The sequence below is a fragment of the Notolepis coatsorum genome, assembly GCF_963971535.1.
Source record: "Notolepis coatsorum genome assembly, chromosome: 10".
NCBI lineage: Eukaryota > Metazoa > Chordata > Actinopteri > Aulopiformes > Paralepididae > Notolepis > Notolepis coatsorum.
Window position 1 is genome coordinate 21863541 of NC_140174.1, and position 21525 is coordinate 21885065.

General features: G+C 45.6%; 1 protein-coding gene across 1 annotated transcript in view; it reads right to left on the reverse strand.

Annotated features, from left to right (window-relative positions):
• Positions 1–5791: 5791 nt before the first annotated feature.
• Positions 5792–21525, reverse strand: part of LOC311235489 (DNA repair endonuclease XPF-like) — a gene marked incomplete at both ends in the record, with an annotated part of 31428 nt that continues 15694 nt past the window's right edge. The window contains 6 exons of the mRNA XM_084322957.1: positions 5792–6537; positions 9068–9183; positions 9332–9424; positions 12385–12967; positions 17780–17884; positions 19928–20056. Of these exons, the coding sequence (XP_084179083.1) occupies positions 5792–6537; positions 9068–9183; positions 9332–9424; positions 12385–12967; positions 17780–17884; positions 19928–20056 (1772 nt within the window). The remainder of the gene's footprint in view (positions 6538–9067; positions 9184–9331; positions 9425–12384; positions 12968–17779; positions 17885–19927; positions 20057–21525) is intronic.

Below are 21525 nucleotides of genomic sequence, written 5' to 3' on the forward strand. Positions count from 1 at the left end.
GGGCGATCTACTTTAGGAGAACCGTTTTGTGGAGTGTTCATCATAGGCCATGTCAATATTAATACCGCTATATTAATATTACACTAGTTACCCTCCGGCTCGAAGGACCAATTGTAACTGAGGGGTACAATTCCCTGACTGTATTGATAAGTATGGTATCATTAAACCACTACCGCTTTATGTACTTTAATTACTGGCCATACACGATATATGAATATGATGAACACTTCCCACAATGAAATCGGTTCCACACAAAGGTATAATCAAGTATTTAATGGAGCAAAAGGTACATAATATACTTTACATTATTCTTTGAATGCACTTGTAAGGCAAAGGAATGTGCGTAGGCAAATCAACAATGAATGTCCATTCTCTGGTTACGCAGGAGGTAATTATACAACCTGAATCTTAGGGAATTATATCTATGGTACACTAGTAATATAGCGGGAGATACTGAAAGGGTCCCCCTGGTTGTAAGCCAGCAGGGGTAGAAGATCTGTCGGTAGTAGAGAGTCTGGTCAACGATGACTAAGGAGACTCCAGGTACAGGAGCCGGTGCAATAGCCTCTTGATCCACAGACGAATACAGCTGTTCTCCGTAGACTGTAGCTCCACAGTGAAGAAAGCTAGTCGGCCTCAGGCTCTCTGAGGCGCCGACTCGACTTGACTCCTCGCGGGGTAAATCCAACACGTGCAGGCGTCGGCGATTATCCGCTCCATAAATCACAGGACCAAAGCAAATATATTCCAGCCGCAAAGGCTATGTAGTCGTCGGGTAGATTAATCCAGTGTACATGTCCATACGGTTCTCGTCTAGGTCTCCTCGGGTGAAAGCGCCATGTGGTCAGCCCAGCCTGGATAAGAACTCTAGCTAATACGAGGAAGCGTTGGAGATGCTGGTCACTGCAGAACTTTAGCCGCACGATACACTATACACAAATAGACTATTATTGACTTAATAGAAATATGTCGCACTCGACGGTATAGCGCCAAACTCTGACAATTCAGTTATTAATTCGCACGCGGTCTCAATGCTCTATTCTGGGGCCAAACAGGCCATACTTCACCGCACGTTGTATCGTGGGTGAGGCTTCAACTTATTGGGTAACTCTACTTCTGTATTCACCTGTGCCGTATTTATATGCACGGTGAACAAACTAGTGCCAATCTCATTTCTGTCGCGTATCCCTGGGCAAGGCCGGGCATGTCCAGACATGTCTTGACGGTGACTTTGAACCTGACTCCGGAGGCCGGTCCCTGGCGCCTGTGGACCGCTGTCCAATAGGAGAATGAAATATTATGGTCTGTAGAGGCTAAAGGGATATTCCGTGTATATGTACAAGGAATATACAAGGGATATCAAACGATATACAAATACTATGCAATATATATCAATAAATAAATATATATATTCGGTTTAATCTGATCCTTTGTAACATCTACCATTTTAGCCAATTCTGAATCTCTTCTAGAAAAAAAAGTTACATCTGTGGTGTTAGGGTCCAAACGGACCGGTATAGAAAAATGGCTATAGACATCAGTTTGCTTCATAGAAATGCTAACTCTATGGATCACATGTGGCTCAATCAAGGTTCATATTTGACTCTAGACACTAAACTCTCACCCCAACCCCCCCCGCCCCCACACACACACTCCCCTCCTACATGGGAACTGATTCTTTCTCTGAGTTTTTAACTGCTATCCTCCCCTCCCCCAAAGGGCTTCAACTTTTATGTTGGTCCACTCAATAAATAAAAATACACTGCCTCAGTGCCTGGTTTGTGGAGTGTCATCTTACACATTTTAGGACCTAACAACACTACCCTGACACACAGAGACATGCACAATACACACATGCACACTCTTACACACAGAGACACACCTACACACCTACACACACAGTTCAGTACAGTGCACACCGGAATACAATATTCCCACACAAACCCAGACATTCCCACACAAACATAGATACATTGTATCATCTTGTGGGGGGCTGGGAGAGTGGCATAACACATTTTCTCGCAGAAACACCAATAAATAGCCAAGGTTTGGATTCCTGTCAAGTTCATTCTGCAGCAGTATCTGTCTGTCTACCTGATCACTACTACTTCATCATGAGCAACAGAGAATACTCTGCCCTTGAGTACCTGGACCATCTTATGTCTGGTCAAAATGCTAATGCTGACATGGAGAAGCCTGAAATAGAGGAGGTGTCTGAAGGTGAGGATGATGAAGAATATGATCCAGAACATGACAAAGAGACATCCGATGAAGAAGAGGAGGGGCTGGATGATGATGAAGAGCTCTTCATCTCAAAGGATAAGAATAGGGATGTCCCGATCATGTTTTTTTGCTCCCGATCCGATCCCGATCATGTGATTTTGAGTATCTACCGATACCGATATTTCCCGATCCGATCAAATTTTTTTTTTTTTTTTTTTTATTCAACAAACATGACCATGTTCACGTCTTAAACTCATACTGAGGCCTTAGTTTTGGTTTTAAATTGCATATCATCATTCATTTATTTATTGTCACACAGAGCAGAAGAATTTTGCCAAAACAAACCAATAGTATCCAGCTGCAGAACGGCAGACCAGCCACACTCTCAGACCCAAACGCATTTCCTTTGATTTAATTATACATCAAATGATTTATGTCAAGGATTGCAATGCCTCGCTTGAATGAAGTTAACTTTTCACCTGGATAACGTCAACATTCAGGGTGAATGTAATGTGAGAAATTGGGATAAAAAAATAAAAATAAAAAAATGGGTCTGCCTTTCTGCAGCTGGATACTATTGGTTTGTTTTGGCAAAATTCTTCTGCTCTGTGTGATAATAAATAAATGAATGATGATATGCAATTTAAAACCAAAACTAAGGCCTCAGTATGAGTTTAAGACGTGAACATGGTCAAAAAAAAAAAGTAAAAAAAATAAAATAAAAGATCCCAGATTCTTTTTATTTGTTGGTGTGGAGCCTGCTGGTCTGGAGCCTGCTGGTCTGGAGCCTGCTGGTCTGGGGCGTGGTGGTCTGGGGCATGTTGGTGTGGAGCCTGCTGGTCTGGGGCGTGTTGGTGTGGAGCCTGCTGGTCTGGGGCGTGTTGGTGTGGAGCCTGCTGGTCTGGGGCGTGGTGGTGTGGAGCCTGCTGGTCTGGGCCAGAATGGGCCAGAATTTCCTGCCGCTTTGACCGGGATAAAGAACAGAGCCCCCCTCTCCTCCAAGTTTGCCTTCACTAAGACCACCACCACAGTCTCATACTCTCCCAAGAAGAACAAGAATGTCATAGTGCTGTCGACCCTCCACAAAAACGCTGCTGTGAGCAGTAGAGAGGACCAGACACCAGATCATCTTGTACAACAAAAACAAGGGAGGAGTCGACAACCTTGACAAAGTCACAGGCACCTACAGTACACATGCTAAAGGATGACCGCCCGGTGGCCAATGGCTGTGTTTTTCAACATCTTAGATGTCTCGGCATAAAATGCCTTTGTGGTGTGGATGGCCATCAACCCTGGATGGAACGCCCGAAAAACCTTCAGGAGAAGGCTCGTCTTGGAGGAGCTGGGGAGAGCTCTGGTCACTCCCCACATTGACCGGAGACAGCGGATTCCCAGAACGCCTGCTTCTGCCAATCTGGTGAGAGAGATCCAGGCTCAAAGCTCACCAGTGGCCCCCACACCAACAGGCCCCAGACCAGCTGCATCAACACCAACAGGCCCCAGACCAGTCGCCCCCACACCAACAGGCCCCAGACCAGCTGCATCAACACCAACAGGCCCCAGACCAGTCGCCCCCACACCAACAGGCCCCAGACCAGCAGGCTCCACACCAACAGGCCCCAGACCAGCAGGCTCCACACCAACAGGCCCCAGACCAGCAGGCTCCACACCAACAGGCCCCAGACCAGTCGCCCCCACACCAACAGGCCCCAGACCAGTTGCCCCCACACCAACAGGCCCCAGACCAGCTGCATCCACACCACCACGCCCCAGACCAGCAGGCTCCACACCACCACGCCCCAGACCAGCAGGCTCCACACCAACACGCCCCAGACCAGCAGGCTCCACACCACCACGCCCCAGACCAGCAGGCTCCACACCAACACGCCCCAGACCAGCAGGCTCCACACCACCACGCCCCAGACCAGCAGGCTCCACACCAACACGCCCCAGACCAGCAGGCTCCACACCAACAGGCCCCAGACCAGCAGGCTCCACACCACCACGCCCCAGACCAGCAGGCTCCACACCAACAGGCCCCAGACCAGCAGGCTCCACACCAACATGCCCCAGACCAGCAGGCTCCACACCAACAGGCCCCAGACCAGCAGGCTCCACACCAACACGCCCCAGACCAACAGGCTCCACACCAACAGGCCCCAGACGAGCAGGCTCCACACCAACACGCCCCAGACCAGCAGGCTCCACACCAACACGCCCCAGACCAGCACGCCCCAGACCAGCAGGCTCCACACCAACATGCCCCAGACCAGCAGGCTCCACACCAACACGCCCCAGACCAGCAGGCTCCACACCACCACGCCCCGCAGGCTCCACACCAACAGGCCCCAGACCAGCAGGCTCCACACCAACACGCCCCAGACCAGCAGGCTCCACACCAACACGCCCCAGACCAGCAGGCTCCACACCAACACGCCCCAGACCAGCAGGCTCCACACCAACAGGCCCCAGACGAGCAGGCTCCACACCAACACGCCCCAGACCAGCAGGCCTTTCACCACCAGGGCGTGCCAAAGACAGTAGGATACGAAAGAGGTGCCAGTCCTGTCCCTCCACCAAGGACAGAAAAACCAACACTACTTGCGACAAGTGTAAGAAATACATCTGTGTTGAGCACACTCATAGTCAAATACTGTGATTCATGCATCTGAACACTCTTTCTCACACAGACACACACACACACAAAGATACACACAACACCGCATTGTTGTCAGTTATTGTTTGCCCACACAGGGTGAGAAAAAACTAACTGTTCAATGTTCCATGTTTGAAATAAAGTTGTTTTGTTCCTTGATTTATTTCCATAATACAGTTCTAAAACTCACAAAGCAGTTTACTCAATAAAGTGTCTTCATATATTAGCCTGTTATAGTCAGATTGCATAAATATTTACCAATTTTCTTCAATATGGGGAACAGCATGAGTAAATATAATCCTATTTTAGAGTGAATAAATAGGTATATTGTGTCTTGGGGCCATATAAAATAATGTTTGATATGGGGACTGGTTATGATGAGCTAATAAGTTAGTAATGAAGTACAAAACAAAACTGGATAATAATCCTTATTTTTTGGGGTGGTTGGTACTGATTTACGAGTTTTTGTTAACACCAAAGTAAGATAAATAAATAAGCAGCGCACAAGGGTTAAGTGTGTATTCTTTATCTACTTGAAGGTAATACCTTATCTACCTGAAATGTACTGAAATGTTTTATATATATGCGACACAAATTCGTTCTAGAATGTTTGGCTGGTAAAAAATCTGCCTACTACCTGGCTGTGGTAGTGTGCAAGGAGCAGTTTGCGTGGATGTTTTTGTCGGCGCCACCAGGACAGCCGCAGCCACAAAATGAGGTCATTAATTGAGTTGTATTTTTTAAATGATAAGGATGTTTAATAACCTTTTCATCATAAAAGTTCAGTGCCCCCGAAATACAAAAAAAAGCCCCCGAAAATCAATTAAGGGGGCAAAAAAAAACTGAAAAAAAAAAGTTTATTTCTAAACCTAGGGCAAAGTCAAACATGACTAACAGCGACTAATCCCTTTTTTATGATGTCTGTTTGCCCCTTTGGATGGGGGCCGGCACATCCACTGCATTATGCAGAAACTCATAGAGCCTTTTAGCGCTGCTAGCGTTCTCCAGTATCTGTGCCAGCTTGTCCTGGCTAAGTTTGGCCAGATCTGCCAAGCTGTCAGCGTTCCTAACGAGAACCCGGAGGTTCTTAGCGTTGACCCCCGGCATCTTCAACAGGAAGTCATACGGTCCCGGGTTGTAGAGGTCGGCGGCCTCGGGAACCGTGTCCGACTCTGCCGTGATGGCCTGCGCCGCCGCGGCGTCCGGCTCCGCGTGGCCCCGCTTCATCTCCAGGAAGAGCTCGGCGGTGGCGTGGGGCGAGGGGCACCAGAGGAGGCGCAGCCGGGGGAAGTGCAGCGTGAGGAGGGCGAGCTTGGACGTGACGTCATTGGCCGACATCTCGTGGCGACTGAAGTCCGAGCGGGCCACCAGGGAGAAGGGCTTTGCAGGGTCGAACTCGATGAGCAGCACCGGCCTCTTGTAGTACCGGGTCATGGACAGGCACTGGGTGTAGAGACGCCCGCTCTGCAGCGAGCCAATCAGGTCGCTCACGCTCTTGCGCTCCACGCAGGTGTCAGGGGTCAGGATGTAGTCTCCCACCTCGAGGGTGACGGGTTCGATGTCCAGCCCGTGCCGGTGGAGCAGGGAGGGGAGCTCGCTGCGGAACTCCCGCATGTCCACGATGACTCGCGACGGCTCTTTGGGCTGCTCCTGGCCTCCTGGTTATCGGACAGGAAGCATAAACACAAAGGAGGGGGGTAGATTAGTAAGAGATGTGTATGCAAATGTGACAGGGGGGGACACATTTCTTGGTCATGCCACAACCAAGGCATCAGGTGGTGTTGGTGTAGTCGGTGATACCAGTGGTATTCAGCATCCAGGCATCCACCAAGTACAGTACTTGCCCACCACCCCCATGTATGTTTTGAAACTTTATTTATTTTATAGAAATAAAACCCATTTGGATTTGATCTGATGGTACCTGTGCTTTATAATGTATTGTGTATATATGTACATATATTTTATGTCCGGATGGTGTGTCTATGGAACGGTCACTGTCACTACCACACTCACATGTGCGCAGGTATAGCCGCATACAAGTATCTAGGATACACATATTCATATGTGTACATAATAGGTTTACACACACTCATATACACAAGGATAAGGTATACACGTCAGGGGCACACATGCATGCACATACTCATTTATAGGAAATAGGCATACACATACCTACATATACACATAGTTGAAATATAAGCTTTCACTGACACATAAGGGGGATACACATGTATATAGGAGACACACACATACGTAGCTGAGACGCACATATATATACACATCTGAGATATACACTCACATAGGGGGCAGAGGCACACATGGATACGAAACACACACAAGAGATAGGAGTACAGTCACATACCAGGAAGATGCACACACACACACATATGAGGCATGTACACATGCTTACGTGATACACGTACCCACATACATGTGTCGGAGACATGCGTGCATGCATGTTATCATGCACAACTGTCTGGGGCGCTTTCTCTCACATGCAATATGGAGAAGGGTGGCATCCCGATAGAGGATGCAGCACATACCTGCTCGAAGGTAGTTCGGTCTACATGCAAGGTATATATATCAGGGATGTATACGCATAATGTATAGTATAGTATGTTTCTTTTTTCGTAAGTCTTTTTTTATTTTTCATGTCAGTTATTAATGTATTTGTATGAGTCCTTTACATGTTTTGTATGTTCTTACAAAAAAGAAAAAGACAAATCCTGGAAATTGAATATGATGATGTAGAAAGAGATGTTTGGAATGTTGGAGAGATTTGTGCAAAAAATAAAAATATATAAAAAAAAAAAAGAAATAAAACCCATTTGGTTCATTTTGGCATATCAGTGCCCACATTCATTAAAAAAATTACTCAAATTTGTCAAATACCAAAGCGTGTTATCAATACTTAGTCAGACAACATTATAAACTGAATGTGTCTGCGTGGACAGCAGATCTATTTTATATAGATCGCAGTACAGAGTAGCACAAGTTTCACTTTCATTTAGAGTAGAGAGACGATGTGATTAAACCCTGCAGCAGCTCGACTGGAGAGGAGCTGAGGACCAGTCCAGACCAGTCAATAAACGGATAGAAGATTGATGGAAGGTATTACTGTCTGGTATTACTGGTTTATTTTTTACTTAGAATATAACGTCAACTCTGTCTGTCCTACAAATAGATACTCGCCATTGAAAATGAATTCAAAACAGACTTAGACAGATGGACACAGTGGATCACGGTAGCCGCATAACGTTAAAGATCAAAGTAAGTGCTCCACAGACACTTGAGCGTAATTTAAAAAAAATTCCGGTGTCACCGGTAATACCGGTGTTGTCATGAGTTTATTAGTCATGGGAAATGTCACATCACCGTGGCAACCCCTAACCGGCAGTAATCTGGCCTAGCCATACCTCTGGCTCTCTTCCAATAGGTCAGAAAAGATTCTTCTTCAAACAGTCGGCAGGAAAAGGGCAACAACACACACTGAGTCACATAAATCAAACAAGTCAAAGTTGCTGCTGACAGCTCCCTTCAACACAGTCTTGTTTTTACACAACGATTCCTCCGGACCAGACCTCTTGGCCAGAGCCAGAACCGTGGCCAGCAAGACGACATGAGGAAAGGGGTTCCGACTCGTAGAGTGAGAAGGACAGAGAGAAGAGTGAGAAGGTTCATCGTACAAACAACTGTTCTTTTTTTATTTGTACTTTTTTGCCTTTCTCCCTTTCCTCCCATCTCCCAATTTAGTCGTTATGCCAATTCCCTTCCTGATTGTTGTGCGCCTTCCCTTCCTGGTTGGTCCGGGGAGGGTGTAGACTATCACATGCCTCCTCCGATACATGTGGAGTCGCCAGCCACTTCTTTTCACCCGACAGCGAGGAGTCTCACTGGGAGAGCCTAACGCATGCGGAGGTTCACGCTATCTCCCCCAGATCCCCTCCCCGCTGAACAGGTGCCCAGTAGGAGTCGCTGTTTGCAATGACCAGGACTCACACCCTACCGGCTTCCCACCCGCGAACACTGCCAATTGTGTTCGTAGGGATGACTGACCAAGCCGGAGGGACCGCTGACAGCTGGATTCGAATCTCTGCGGTGGTAGGCGAGTGCTTAGATCTCAAAGCTACCCAGCCGCCCAACAAACAACTGTTCTAAGTGCAACAGTAAAGAAGAAAGTGGACATGCCTGCTTTGCGGGTGTTAGTGGTGGTGGCGTTGGCAGGCTCCAGACCCCTGGCCAGGTCCAGGTTGGTCTCCTCTCGTCCCTCTCTCTCCTCGGGGACCACCATGGTGGCCTTCTCCCTGTGGCACCACGCAAACAAATCAAACCAATTACAAAAGAAGTCTCAGCAGGCTCTGATGAAACCAAATCAACACAAGATCATTTTAGATTAATTAAATATAGAGTCTGTTGGAAAGATTATTATGTAATAAAAGTAAGAGTTTTGACCTGATCAGGTGTTCGAAGGCCTTCCTCTCTTTGGACAGAGCCGTCAGATACCTCTGTTCCTCGGTTGAACCACCGTAGATCAGGAAGTACACCCTGAGAGTGTATGGAACGACATTAGACACTGTACTGAATGAACGGAATACAAACCATGACTATTAACTCAATGGAGGCCAAACCCGAGATAAGTCGGGTTAACTTGCCAGCGGTTGGGCGCCAGACCCGAGATTTATCTGGTTTTGGACGTTTATTCCTTTATTATATATTATTATTCATTATTCATCCAGGGACCTTGGTGTTACCATAGAGAATGAGTCTGAGATCCCAAAAGTGCAATACCGGCCGCATCCAGCTAGAGGCGGTATCGAGCACCCTTTGTAACCTTGTATCTTGGCCTGTGAAACGGCCAAATGTCTCCGGTCTCACTTTTCCTTGTCGGCAGAGTGGAGCGGTTCTCCCGGTTCCATTGAAGCGCGTCAAATATCCCTGATCCATATGTTGTGGTGGGTTATGCCGTGGACCAAATGGACATCAGATGTACCAGATGGCGAACAAAATATTGGAATATTATTTTTGGAATACTCCCGATCACAGGTAAGGACTATCTGACATCAATTTATGCTTGATCCTGCAATGCTTTTATACCGATCGGGCTGATAAGCGACAATCAAATAATCAGGAACGACCCCCCTACCCCCCTCCTTTCATGCATTTATGATGAAACATAATACCTATGACATAGATGTGATTTGCAGGGCTGTACGCTAAGCCTTTTCACTAGGGGCACAGGTGCCCCAAATGAAAAATTTAGGGGCACAGAATATTTTTTTAGGGGCACTTTTTTTTAAATAACCCAATTTTTTTTAATGAAAGTACTGTATATTTGTATGTCTCTAAATGTCTTGATGAATTGAAAATGGAGGACCCTTATGTAAACAAGCCGAAAGCCTTTTTCTGGTCTTCATCCTCCAGTCTTAGCAGTTGTTGTATTGAGCTGTACTGTATTGTACCCATTCTGCAATATGTTAATAACGTTTTCAATCAATCAGACAAATGTATAGAAAAGCTTTTATTATAACATTCTTTCATATAACAATTTTTTTTATTATTGTTTAAGAAAATGTTTTAGCTCTATGCTTGAATATTATTTTAGGCATGGCAACAAATAAAATAATAATAATAAAATTAATAAATAAAATATTAAATAAATAAATAGGCTACACGTCTCTCTTTTTGTGTTACAAATTGGGCTTACCGATATGAACATAGGCCTCTTTACTTACTTAAAAAAAGGAAACATCAAAAGATGTGTTTATGGTATTCCACCAGCCATGTGTGTTTTATTTTATAATGCTCATGATTATTGCTGCAGTCTGAGTCATACAATACTCACTGGCTTTCATAACAGACTAACTTGTCTTGCTCAAGACTTGTTTATGAGTTTTAACAGACAGCACTGTATCTCGCTCAACCAAAGCCCCATTTTCTCCAGTGTTATCCCATAATATCTTTATTTTTTTTATCCACTTTTTCTCAGATTTTCTATTTTTCTCCCATCCCAATTTCATATCGTCCAATTCAACCCTCCCCTGTCTCGAACGCTGTTTCTTGCCTCCCACAAGCCGGCTGCAATGTGGACGAAGCCATACATAGCACGAGTCCCCTCCGATACTCGAGGTAGCAGCCGTTGCATCTTTTCACCTGCGCAGCGCGATCTTTCAGCGTCAGGGGTCTGCGCTTTAGAGGGGCGCCGCCCCCATCGCTTCCTGATTCTACTGCGCAGGCGCACCAACCGACCTGTAGAAGTCGCTGTCCACAACGTCCGATCCCCACCCCTCAGTTTTCCCTCCCCCTAATACTGCCAATTGTATTAGTACGGACGACCAGCCAAACTGAAAACAATGTGGAGAGCTGGGCTCGAACCCAGCGTCTCCAGCATTGGTGGTGAGTGCCTTGCCCACTGCACCACCTAGCCGCCCTTTATCCCATAATATCTGAGTTTGCAATGCATGTCAGGTACCACAACAGAACAATTTTGATTGACAGTCGATTCTGCCAATTACGTCACACCACTTGCACCCACCTCTGCTGTTCTTACCACCGATCGGCAAGCGCATATTCGTTAATTCGCTAATAACGTTAGCTCCCCGCCGCCCACGAGTACCAGCGCTCTGCAGGAGCAGGACCAAACTAGGCATGAAATAATATATATATATATTATGTTATAATAAAAGCTTTTCTATACATTTGTCTGATTGATTGAAAACTTTATTAACTGATTGCAGAATGGGTCAATTCAGTACGGTCTCTCTGAGCAAAGGAACTGAGAGATATGAAGAGACTAATGCTTGCTATGGTCGGGTAAATATGCTGATGTTGCTGTCGCTAACGACGTTAGCGATACCTGTAACGGTGGCTACTGCCACTGCTGGTTCACTGTTCTCGGTCACATTTTCATTAGACGGCTCACTAGGTCCAACACGTCAAAAATATGACGCAATACTAAGGTTACTGGTGGTTTTATTCATTTTTAGCCTAGTAGCTAATCAGACAAGCTGCGTGCACAATCACAGCGGCACGGTGGTGTAGTGGTTAACACTGTCGCCTCACAGCAAGAAGGTCCAGGGTTCTATTCCAGCTTGGGGACCAGGTTTCCATGATGCCAGGTACTCAGGTGGGGTATCTCCCAGGCCTTTCTGTGTGGAGTTTGCATGTTCTCCCCGTGCTCTCAAGGGTTTCCCCCCGATAAGATAAACCCAATGGAAAAACATGCACAACAGATCGCTAACGCTGTGGCGTCCTTGATGAAGACGGACAGGAGCACTTGGATTGGTCCCCGGGGCGCGGCTCACGTTGACGCCCTATCTGCTCCCGGCTGCCCATGGGGGGAAGGATATTTTTCACATATGGAACGATAGATAGGTGATGTCAAATGGGCCATAGTATTGTATCCATAGCTATAATATAGAATATAGTTATAGCTCCACAAACAAGGTGACGCATTATGAAATGAGCCAATGAGGTTTCTTTATATCTACGCCGTCTTTCGCTCTCACCTCAGTGGTTTTCCCGGTCGACTGGCCTTGTAGACCTCCAGCTGGCGGACAAAGCTGATCTCGGCATTGTAGAGGACCACAAATCTGGGCTCCACCTCGTGCAGTACCCGCGTCAGGCTGTAGGGGTCAGTGCAGCCCATCAGCGGGTGAATAACAGTCAGCGGCTCCTTCAGGACGCCGTAGTAGGCGTCGGACGACAAATCCAACTTCAGCGGCTGCTCCTCCCCTTCGTCATCATCGTCCTCCCCCATCAGTCTGTCGACGTAATCACCATCCACCTCACCGCTACCCCTCCTTCCTCCGTCATCCTTCTCCTCTTCCTCCGCCAGGCCGTTTTTGCTCTGGGCCGCCGGTCCGCCGGTCTTCTGCGTGGCCTTCTTCCCCTTGGGGCCCTTCCCGGGCCACGTCTTGGACCAGCCCTTGCCCTGCCTGTGCGAGTCCAGTTCCAGGGCGGCGGCGGCAGCATCCCGCTTGCCGACGGTGCGGGCGTAGAGGCGGTGGAGCAGAGCGTCGGAGCCGCGGTTGATGTACTGGTGGAGCTGGGCGCACGTCCTGTCGTCGCTGGCGCAGATCAGCGTGTGGCCTGGAGGGAGTGACAACGTGTTATTACCCATAAAACACTAAAGAGGAAGATACACACCGTGGATAAACACATAGACGTGAAGGGAACACGACAAGCTATTGCAGTATTGCATTCACCACTTTGCTTGCTAGGAGACACATTTAATTTCAACCTTTATTTAAAATCGTAATCCTCTGAGGTTTCCCTCATTTACAGAAACGACGATTGTACAAAATGTAAACAGTACATAATACAAACAATATTCACAGAAATGTAAACACCAGAGAAAAAATAAAAAACATTTAAAATAATTTTAAAAGATCAGCTAAAACAGTTACAGGTAGACACACAATGGTCTGAAATCATACGTTTAAACATGCCAAGGGAAGGGAGAACCTCCCATTTCAGAGACAGTTGAAGGACATTCCATGAGTTAGAGGCATCAAAGGAAAAAGCTGACACATTCCTCTCCGCCTATACATAATAGATGGATCCATGAGATATTACAATGTATTTGGCTGGAGGGGAATAAGTTCTTGCTGAAAGACCTTCCATAAAACCTGACAACTCTTACTAGGATATATTATTGACACCATGTCTGTCAATGACGAAACCAACACAGAAATAACTGAGCTGAACACCCTTCCTATTTCATTGATTTTATTTAGTTTTAGCCTATTCGTATATATTTCTTTCTTTACTTATTTATTGATTTAATGATTTATTTATTATGTATTTTTGTGATGTGGAGTGCAATTTCCTCCTTTTGCCAAGAGGCTAGCATAAGATGGCCGACAATTATGGATTCCTCAAAAACAAAAATGTGCAATGATGCCCCTATCTTTTTTCCAACTTTAAAACTGGGCCCACTATATATATAACCTCAGAAAGACAATACCGTCGGCCACATTGCCGCACATACAGCCGGTTTTGATGGGCCATCAAATGAGAACCATTTAGACACATTCATTAGTTAACACTATAAAAATGCCTATGTGGCTATTTGTGAGGTTGTAGCAGGGCTCAGTTATAAAGCTAGAATAGGATACTACTAGATCACTAATCCATTATGTAAATTAATGTGAATCCATGGGAGACAGGTGACTAAAGGACTTTATTACACGGTTTGGTTGAATGCTTGATTGAATTCAGCGGTCTGTTATTTCTTGATAATGACCGCTGCCCTCTATAACAGACCTGTGTCTAATCAAAGCCTCAGAGCACTTGGTTCATATCAATCCGCACTTCCGCATCAAGAGATGCGAGAGGAGTCTGCGGAGTTACTGGGCTCCAACCACTACAGACGGGGAAAAGTGGAGCAAGATTCTGTCCTCCAATCCAGGCAACAGCAACACATCTGGTGAGCGTCTCTCATAGTAGCCTGTCATCTAGTAACTAAATGACGCGATAAGCAGTAGTGTATCCTCCTAATATTACAGTTGCCTGATTTTAGTCACTGTGTTTCCTAGGTGTGTCCACTGCAAAGCTGCGACAATAACCACACGTAGAGATGAATGACAGAAGCGTCAACTTCAAATAACTGTTCCCAGAGCAGTGATTGATTGATTGATTGAAAACTTTATTAACAGATTGCAGAATGGGTACAATACAGTACAGCTCAATACACACAATTGTTAAGGGGATGCAGACCAGAGAAAGACTTTCGTCTTGTTTACATCAGGGTCCCCCATTTTAAATTCATCAGGACATATATGACATACATGACATACAGATAGACAGTACTGCTACATCTATACATTTATGACATACCAGATTTGCAAATACAGTACTGTTTGTGATACAAAAAGAGTCAAGAAAAGGGAGTATATACATTTGACGTAGAAACAGTACATTGGAGGAGGTTGGGTGGGGTTGTGTGGGGGGGGGTTGGGTACATTGGGATATTGACAACCATACTGGGTAATTTACATTGGAGGTGGTTGAGGGGGGGGGGGGGGGGAGAAACACTGTATAAACAAGCAAAACTGTACATTGGGGGGGGGGGGGGGGGGGGAGACACTGTACAAACAAGCAAAATTGTACATTGGAATATTGACAAAACCATACTAGGTAAATTACTGTACATTGGAGGGGGTTGGGTTAGGACATTTACAGGGGCCAGTTTCGAATTGCAGTCTCCCGTAGGTGTCCCTTGAGAGTGGTTTTGAAAGTGGGTAGTGATTCACATTCCTTTACAGCGTTGGGTAGGGCGTTCCACATTGATGTGGCATAATTGCGAAACGTGTTTAGTCCCTTGTTTGAGCCGAATCTGGGTTTAACATGATTTGTGGAGCTCCCTCTGGTGTTGTGATCGTGGTATTCACTGACCTTTGGGAAGTATTTTGACATGTACATGGGTACCTTGGTCGTGTAGCGCATCTTGTAGACCAGGCCCATTGCAAGTTGCTGTACTCTGTCGTCTACTCTAAGCCATCCTAGGTTGTCAAAGTGGGCAGGGGTGAGGTGGGTTCTAGGAGTAAGGTCAAGCAGTAGTCTGACCAGTTTGTTTTGAGATGTTTGTAATTTTGTTTTTAGCGCCTTTGAGGTGCTTTGGTACCATGAGGTGCAAGCATAGTCCCTTGAATGAGTGCTCCTGCCAGAGTCTTCAGGGTATTCTTGTTTACCAGAGAGGAGATCCAGTACAAGAATCGAGTTCGTTGGTTGACTTTTTTTATTACATTGGATGCCATTTTGTCACAGGAGAGATTAACCTCTAGGATGGAACCCAGGTAGGTAATTTCATCTTTCCTTGTGACAATATTGTCACCCACTGTAACTGAGAAGCCGTCGGTCTTGCTGAGTTTGTTATTTGAACCGAAGAGAATGGACTCTGTTTTGCCCATGTGTAATGATAGTTTGTTATCAGCGAGCCATGCAGATTTTGCCTAGTTCCAAGCTGAGGGTTTTTTCAACCTGTAACTTGTTCTTGTCAGAGACCAGCAGGGCTGAGTCGTCCGTAAAAAACAGGAACAAGTTGCAGTCACAAGCTGACGACATGTCATTTGCATAAATTAGGAACAGTAGCGGTCCTAGTATGCTTCCTTGTGGAACACCACAGCTCACTGTGAGGGGGGGGATAGGGTACCGTTTACCTCCACCATCTGTTCCCTCCCCTCAAGGTAGGATTGCATCCAGCTCACTGATAGACTATCAAAACCAATTGCTTTTAGCTTGTCAATCAGAATGGAGTGATTGACAGTGTCGAAGGCCTTTTGTAGGTCCAGCATGACCATGCCGCAGTATTTGCCCGCGTCCACCTCTTGTTTGATGTGGTCGTTCAAATAGAGAAGGCATGTGTCAGTGGAGTGGGATGTTCTGAAGCCAGATTGGAATTAGTAGATTAGATTTTTTTCCACTAGGTACTTTTCGACCTGTTCGTAGACTATTTTTTCCATGACTTTCGAGATGGAGGTGAGAATAGAAACAGGGCGGTAGTTGCCTGGGTCTAATTTGCTGCCCTTTTTGTGCAGAGGGGTCACCCTCGCAATTTTGAAGTCCTTGGGGACGTGTCCCTGTTTTATGGAGAGGTTTATTATGTGTGTGATGACTGGGGTGATGGCGGCTGCTGAGTCTCTGAGGAATTTGGAGGGGATGTTGTCATGGCCAGTGGCCTTGTTAGGTTGGATGGCGCTCAGTTTTTTGAGTACCTCATCTGTTGTTACCATTTCCAGCTTGAAGTCGTCCTTGCGGACCCCTAGGTTTTTGTAGTAAGCTACTATGTGTTCTACCCCATAAAGCCCTGAGTGGGAGGGTAGTTTGTTTACCAGTGTTGTGGCTATGTTTGTGAAGAAAATGTTTAAGTAATTGGCTACATCCAGCTTGTCTGTGATGAGTGTGTTGTCCGTTTTTATGTTTATGTTTGAGAATCTGGTTTTAAGTTTTTTACTGCATCCTAGTTGATTATTGAGTAATTTCCAAAGTTCACGTGGTTTGTTTTTGTTTTCCTCAGTTTTGTCATTGATGAAATTCCGCGCCGTGCTGGTACAACAAAGGACTCGTTCCAGAGTCCTTTGTTCCTGGATGTTTTCGCTGTTAGCTCTGCTGGCTAGCCGGCTATCGGGCGTCAAGATGTTTAAATCCCGCGTCGAGTTGGTCGTCATGGTTTCGACTCTCGGTTCACCTCCTCTCGTCTCTGCCTCACGTGTGCTCGTCTGCTGCGGCGTCATTGGGGGAGAGTCGCCGTCTGCGCTGTGGATGTAGCCACGGGTTGAGTTGTTGATGCTGTTGGTCGCGATGGGAACCTCCATTGCTTCTTGCGTTGCCAGACCAAGTCTTCTAGCCTGAGTTCTGGTCAAAACCGGGCCTGGGTTTAAATGAATGTCTCCCGAAAGTAGCAGAACCAGGATGATCATGGTCCTACGGTCTGCCAGTCGGGGGTACGTTTTTACGTACCGGGCTCGCTGGTAGTAACGTGTGTATAGCCGCCGTTCCGACGTCTAAATGTTTCTTTTCCGAGCCATTGAGAAGGTAGAAGTCACTGTGGGTCTCGTTTAATCCGTTTTCACTTCTCTCCACTTCTGTTTGATGTTGCTTCATTGATGAATTGAGGTATGAGTCCGTAATCCATATTAGCAGGAGGAGAAAATGTGCACAAAACCTTGTTGTTTTGGTTCTTTGGCGAGAGCTCTCAGTAATGCGACTGCTCATGACTGCGCCGGTTGTTCATACTGTCTTTAACTATATGAACAAACACAACACTCTAACTTACCATCTTTAGATAATAAAGTACTCAACCTCTACTTGTACAGCAATTTCTGAAGGAAAGAATATGATATTCTAAATGTCCACCATAAACATCACTCAGCTCTGCAGAACAGTCCCTGTGTCTCTGACCTGGTTCGTGCTCCGAGCTCTTGTTCTCCTTCTCGATCTCCTGCAGCACCTCCGTCAGAGCCTCCCACTTAGGGTTACTCTCCAGCACCAGCTCACGCTTCACCTCTGCAACACACACGAGGAATGGTCACTGGACTGCATTTATATAGCGCTTTTATTTTACATTCACACAGTCACTCACACGGATGGTGGGGGCGACCATGAAAGGGAGGGGTCACACCTTAACCCTTTCACTACCACACTACAGAAGGTTAACCCTTTACTATCACACTAGTGAAAGGGTTAACCCTTTGTCGTGTGGCAGTGAAAGGGATTAACCTTCTGTATTGTCGCAGTGAAACGGTTGACCTTAACTCTAACTAGAGATAGAGAGAGAGAGAGATAGAGAGAGAGAGGGAGGGAGAGAGAGAGAGAGAGAGAGAGAGAGAGAGAGAGAGAGAGAGAGAGAGAGAGAGAGAGAGAGAGAGAGAGAGAGAGAGAGAGAGAGAGAGAGAGAGAGAGAGAGAGAGAGAGATGGTAACAAGTGTCAAGTGTTCCTTTATTAATCCCCTTGGAGTAATTCAAGTGTCATAGTAGCATGGGCGGGGGTACAGGTAGGATATATAGTAGTAATACATAAAACATAAAACAAAGTGCAAAGTAAATGGTAAATGGTGCATTTATATAACGGCTTTTATCCAAAACGCCTTTCCAATTTGTTCCTCACATTCACCCATTCACTCACACATTCACTCACCCATTCACTCACAGATGGCGGAGGCGACCATGCAAGGTGCCGACCTGCCCATCGGGAGCAGTTAGGGGGTTAAGTGTTTTGCTCAAGGACACTTTGAGAGCCGGAATCGAACCGGGAACCTTCTGAACCTTCTACCAGACGACGCTCTACCTCCTGAGCCACTGTCGGCCCAAATGGCGGTCAGTGGTCTATTACGTATCAACTTGGGGGGTCCTTGACCTGAAAACACTTGATAACCACTGTTACATGGGATATATATGCTATATAGTTTAGTACATTTCAGTAAAAGTCTACGAGGGTGAATCTGAAGAAGGCCGATAGAGAGGCCGAAACATGTTGGTGTTTTTTTAATGGTTCTATGGTTCTATATGAACTAAGCTATTTATTAAAGCCTTTTTTATATACAAGAAGAGTGCCTGGAACTTCCTTATTTTAATTTTTATTCCATATCCAGTTCTAAAAATGGTATCATGTGCGTCGTGATGACTAACGATGACAACAGTTAGTAGTAGGGATGTCCGATATTATCGGCCTACCGATATTATCTGCCGATATCGGCATTCAAATGTGATATCGGAAAATATCGGTATCGGTTTTCAAAAAAATATATATCTACTCAGTATGTAAAAGTAATAAGGCTGTCAAATATATCGCGTTAATATCGCGTTAACTCCCGATTCTATTAATGCCACTAATTTTTTTACCTCAAGATTAACTAATTTTTTTTTTTTTTTTTTTTTTTTTTTTTTACTAGACTTCACTCAGGTGTATTATTGATGCTCTCATTGATACTATGTTTGTTTCTGAAGTGTGTGTGTGTGTGTGTGTGTGTGTGTGTGTGTGTGTGTGTGTGTGTGTGTGTGTGTGTGTGTGTGTGAGATATAGAGAGAGAGGGGGGTGAGAGAGATGAGGAAGGGGCAAAAGAGAAAAAGAGCTGGGAGAGTGTGTGTGTGAGGGAGAGAGGGGGGTGTGTGATTAATCAGCCCTTGTGTGTGAATGTAACAAGTTCCTAACGTTTTCTTTCCCCTATTATTTCATGCACACTTTATTCATTGTTTTAAATTATTATTTTCTTTTAAGTTATTTTGTGCATCACTCTGTTTTGGATTTGATGCAAATTTGCAATGCATGAGGGTCATCCTTTTGTGTTAAATGGCTGCACAAAGCAAGCATTTGTTGACTCACATGTTGATAAGAGTATTAAAACTTGGAACTTGAAAAAGATCTGTTTAAGGTAAAAAAAAAAATAAAAAAAAAAATGCGATTAATTTGCGATTAATCGCGAGTTAACTATGGACAATCATGCGATTAATCGAGTTAAATATTTGAATCGTTTGACAGCACTAAAAAGTAATAAATGTAAATAAGGATGACCACTCTGCTGCCATCTGGTGGCCATGGTCATATCAGACCTGTGGCGGTGGTCCGTTGCTTCTCTGTCTCTGTTCCCACTTTGAGCTTCTTCTTGTTGTCGGGGAAACGGTACACTCTGCACCTGGCGTTCACGAACAAGGAGGTACTGGAGTCCAGGAACAGCCACCCTACTGGAGACAGCCAGGGAGAAACAATGACACATTAGGAAGGTATGACCACTAAGCAGTGGCGGCTGGTGAATTCTTCTCCAGGGGGGGCGCTATACCAAAAATTTTACAAACATGTACCACAATGTCACAAACACGCGCGTGCACGCATTGGCAAAACCACACTGAGTATAGCCTACTGTGCACGTCAGAGCTTCGGCGAAACCACAAGGTACGAATATTTAAGTAGGTACAGTACAACTATCACCATTGCCATCAATCAATATATGATCAGTCAATGCAGCCACGTTTCCAATAGCGCCTACACAAACACTCTTCCAGTCGGGAGCACTACACTAGCACTGTAATATCTTTGTGCATGCTCCCACGCGCACGCCCGTATTCCGATCCGTACAATAATAATCACAGATGTATATATTGTCATTTGAGACAAGTTACCAATACATTGTCCCGTGGGTTATGCCCCCCCCCCCCCTGCGGCGAAATTAATTAGTATCCCCCTCCTCTATCTCTCTATCTCTCTCTCTCACACACAGCATTAAACGTGGAATCCCAAGCAGGCAAGCACTACACAATTTAGAAGATTGCAAAGGATCAGACCTAGTAGTATCCAGTATATACTAAGAATAACTTCAGTATGAGTAGGGCTGGGCGATAAAACGATAACGATAACTATCGCGATAAATTATTTCCTCAAAATAAACATGAAACGTGGTCACAAAGTTTAGATATATCGATTTTCCAAGCTTGGATATGAGCACACGCACTAACAACCAATCAGTGAAGGAGATGGCCGACAGCGAAGGAGACCCGCGGTGCACCTCAACTATAAAATAGCGGCGTGCAAGCTAATGATCCTAGCCAGCCTTGTTTACTACTAGAGTCCTACCTCTCTACCGAGAGGTAGGACTCTAGTAGTAAACAAGGCTGGCTAGGATCATTAGCTTGCACGCCGCTATTTTATAGTTTACGTGCGGAGTGGGTGTGTGGCGTGAATTGAGGCCACGGTTAGAGTAGTGTGGGGTATGCGGTGGACGTCGTTGCAATGTATTGTGGCGGAACGGAGTATTTTAGGGTGATAGTTAGTACATTGTCATGGGATACACCGCTTGCTCTGGCTAACTGTTAGTTCCATTCTTATAAGTGGCGGTAGGTTGCCCCCTGGTGGATAATAATCTATGCACTGGTGCGTAGAAGAACGTGCGCGGACTGATGACGACATCAACTCGAGACATTCGCAGCAGCAAAACAAGTCTACTAATAGCCCGTCCATCGGCGCCGGGCATAAGAAGTTAATTAAACTTGACAGAAATTATATCGACGATAATTATCGATATCGAGTTATATGAAAATAATTTTATAATTTTATCGCGATAACGTTTTTGGCCATATCGCCCAGCCCTAAATATGAGTACAGCATATTTTGCATATTGTTAACACTTTGGTCGCCAGGCTTATATTCAGAATAA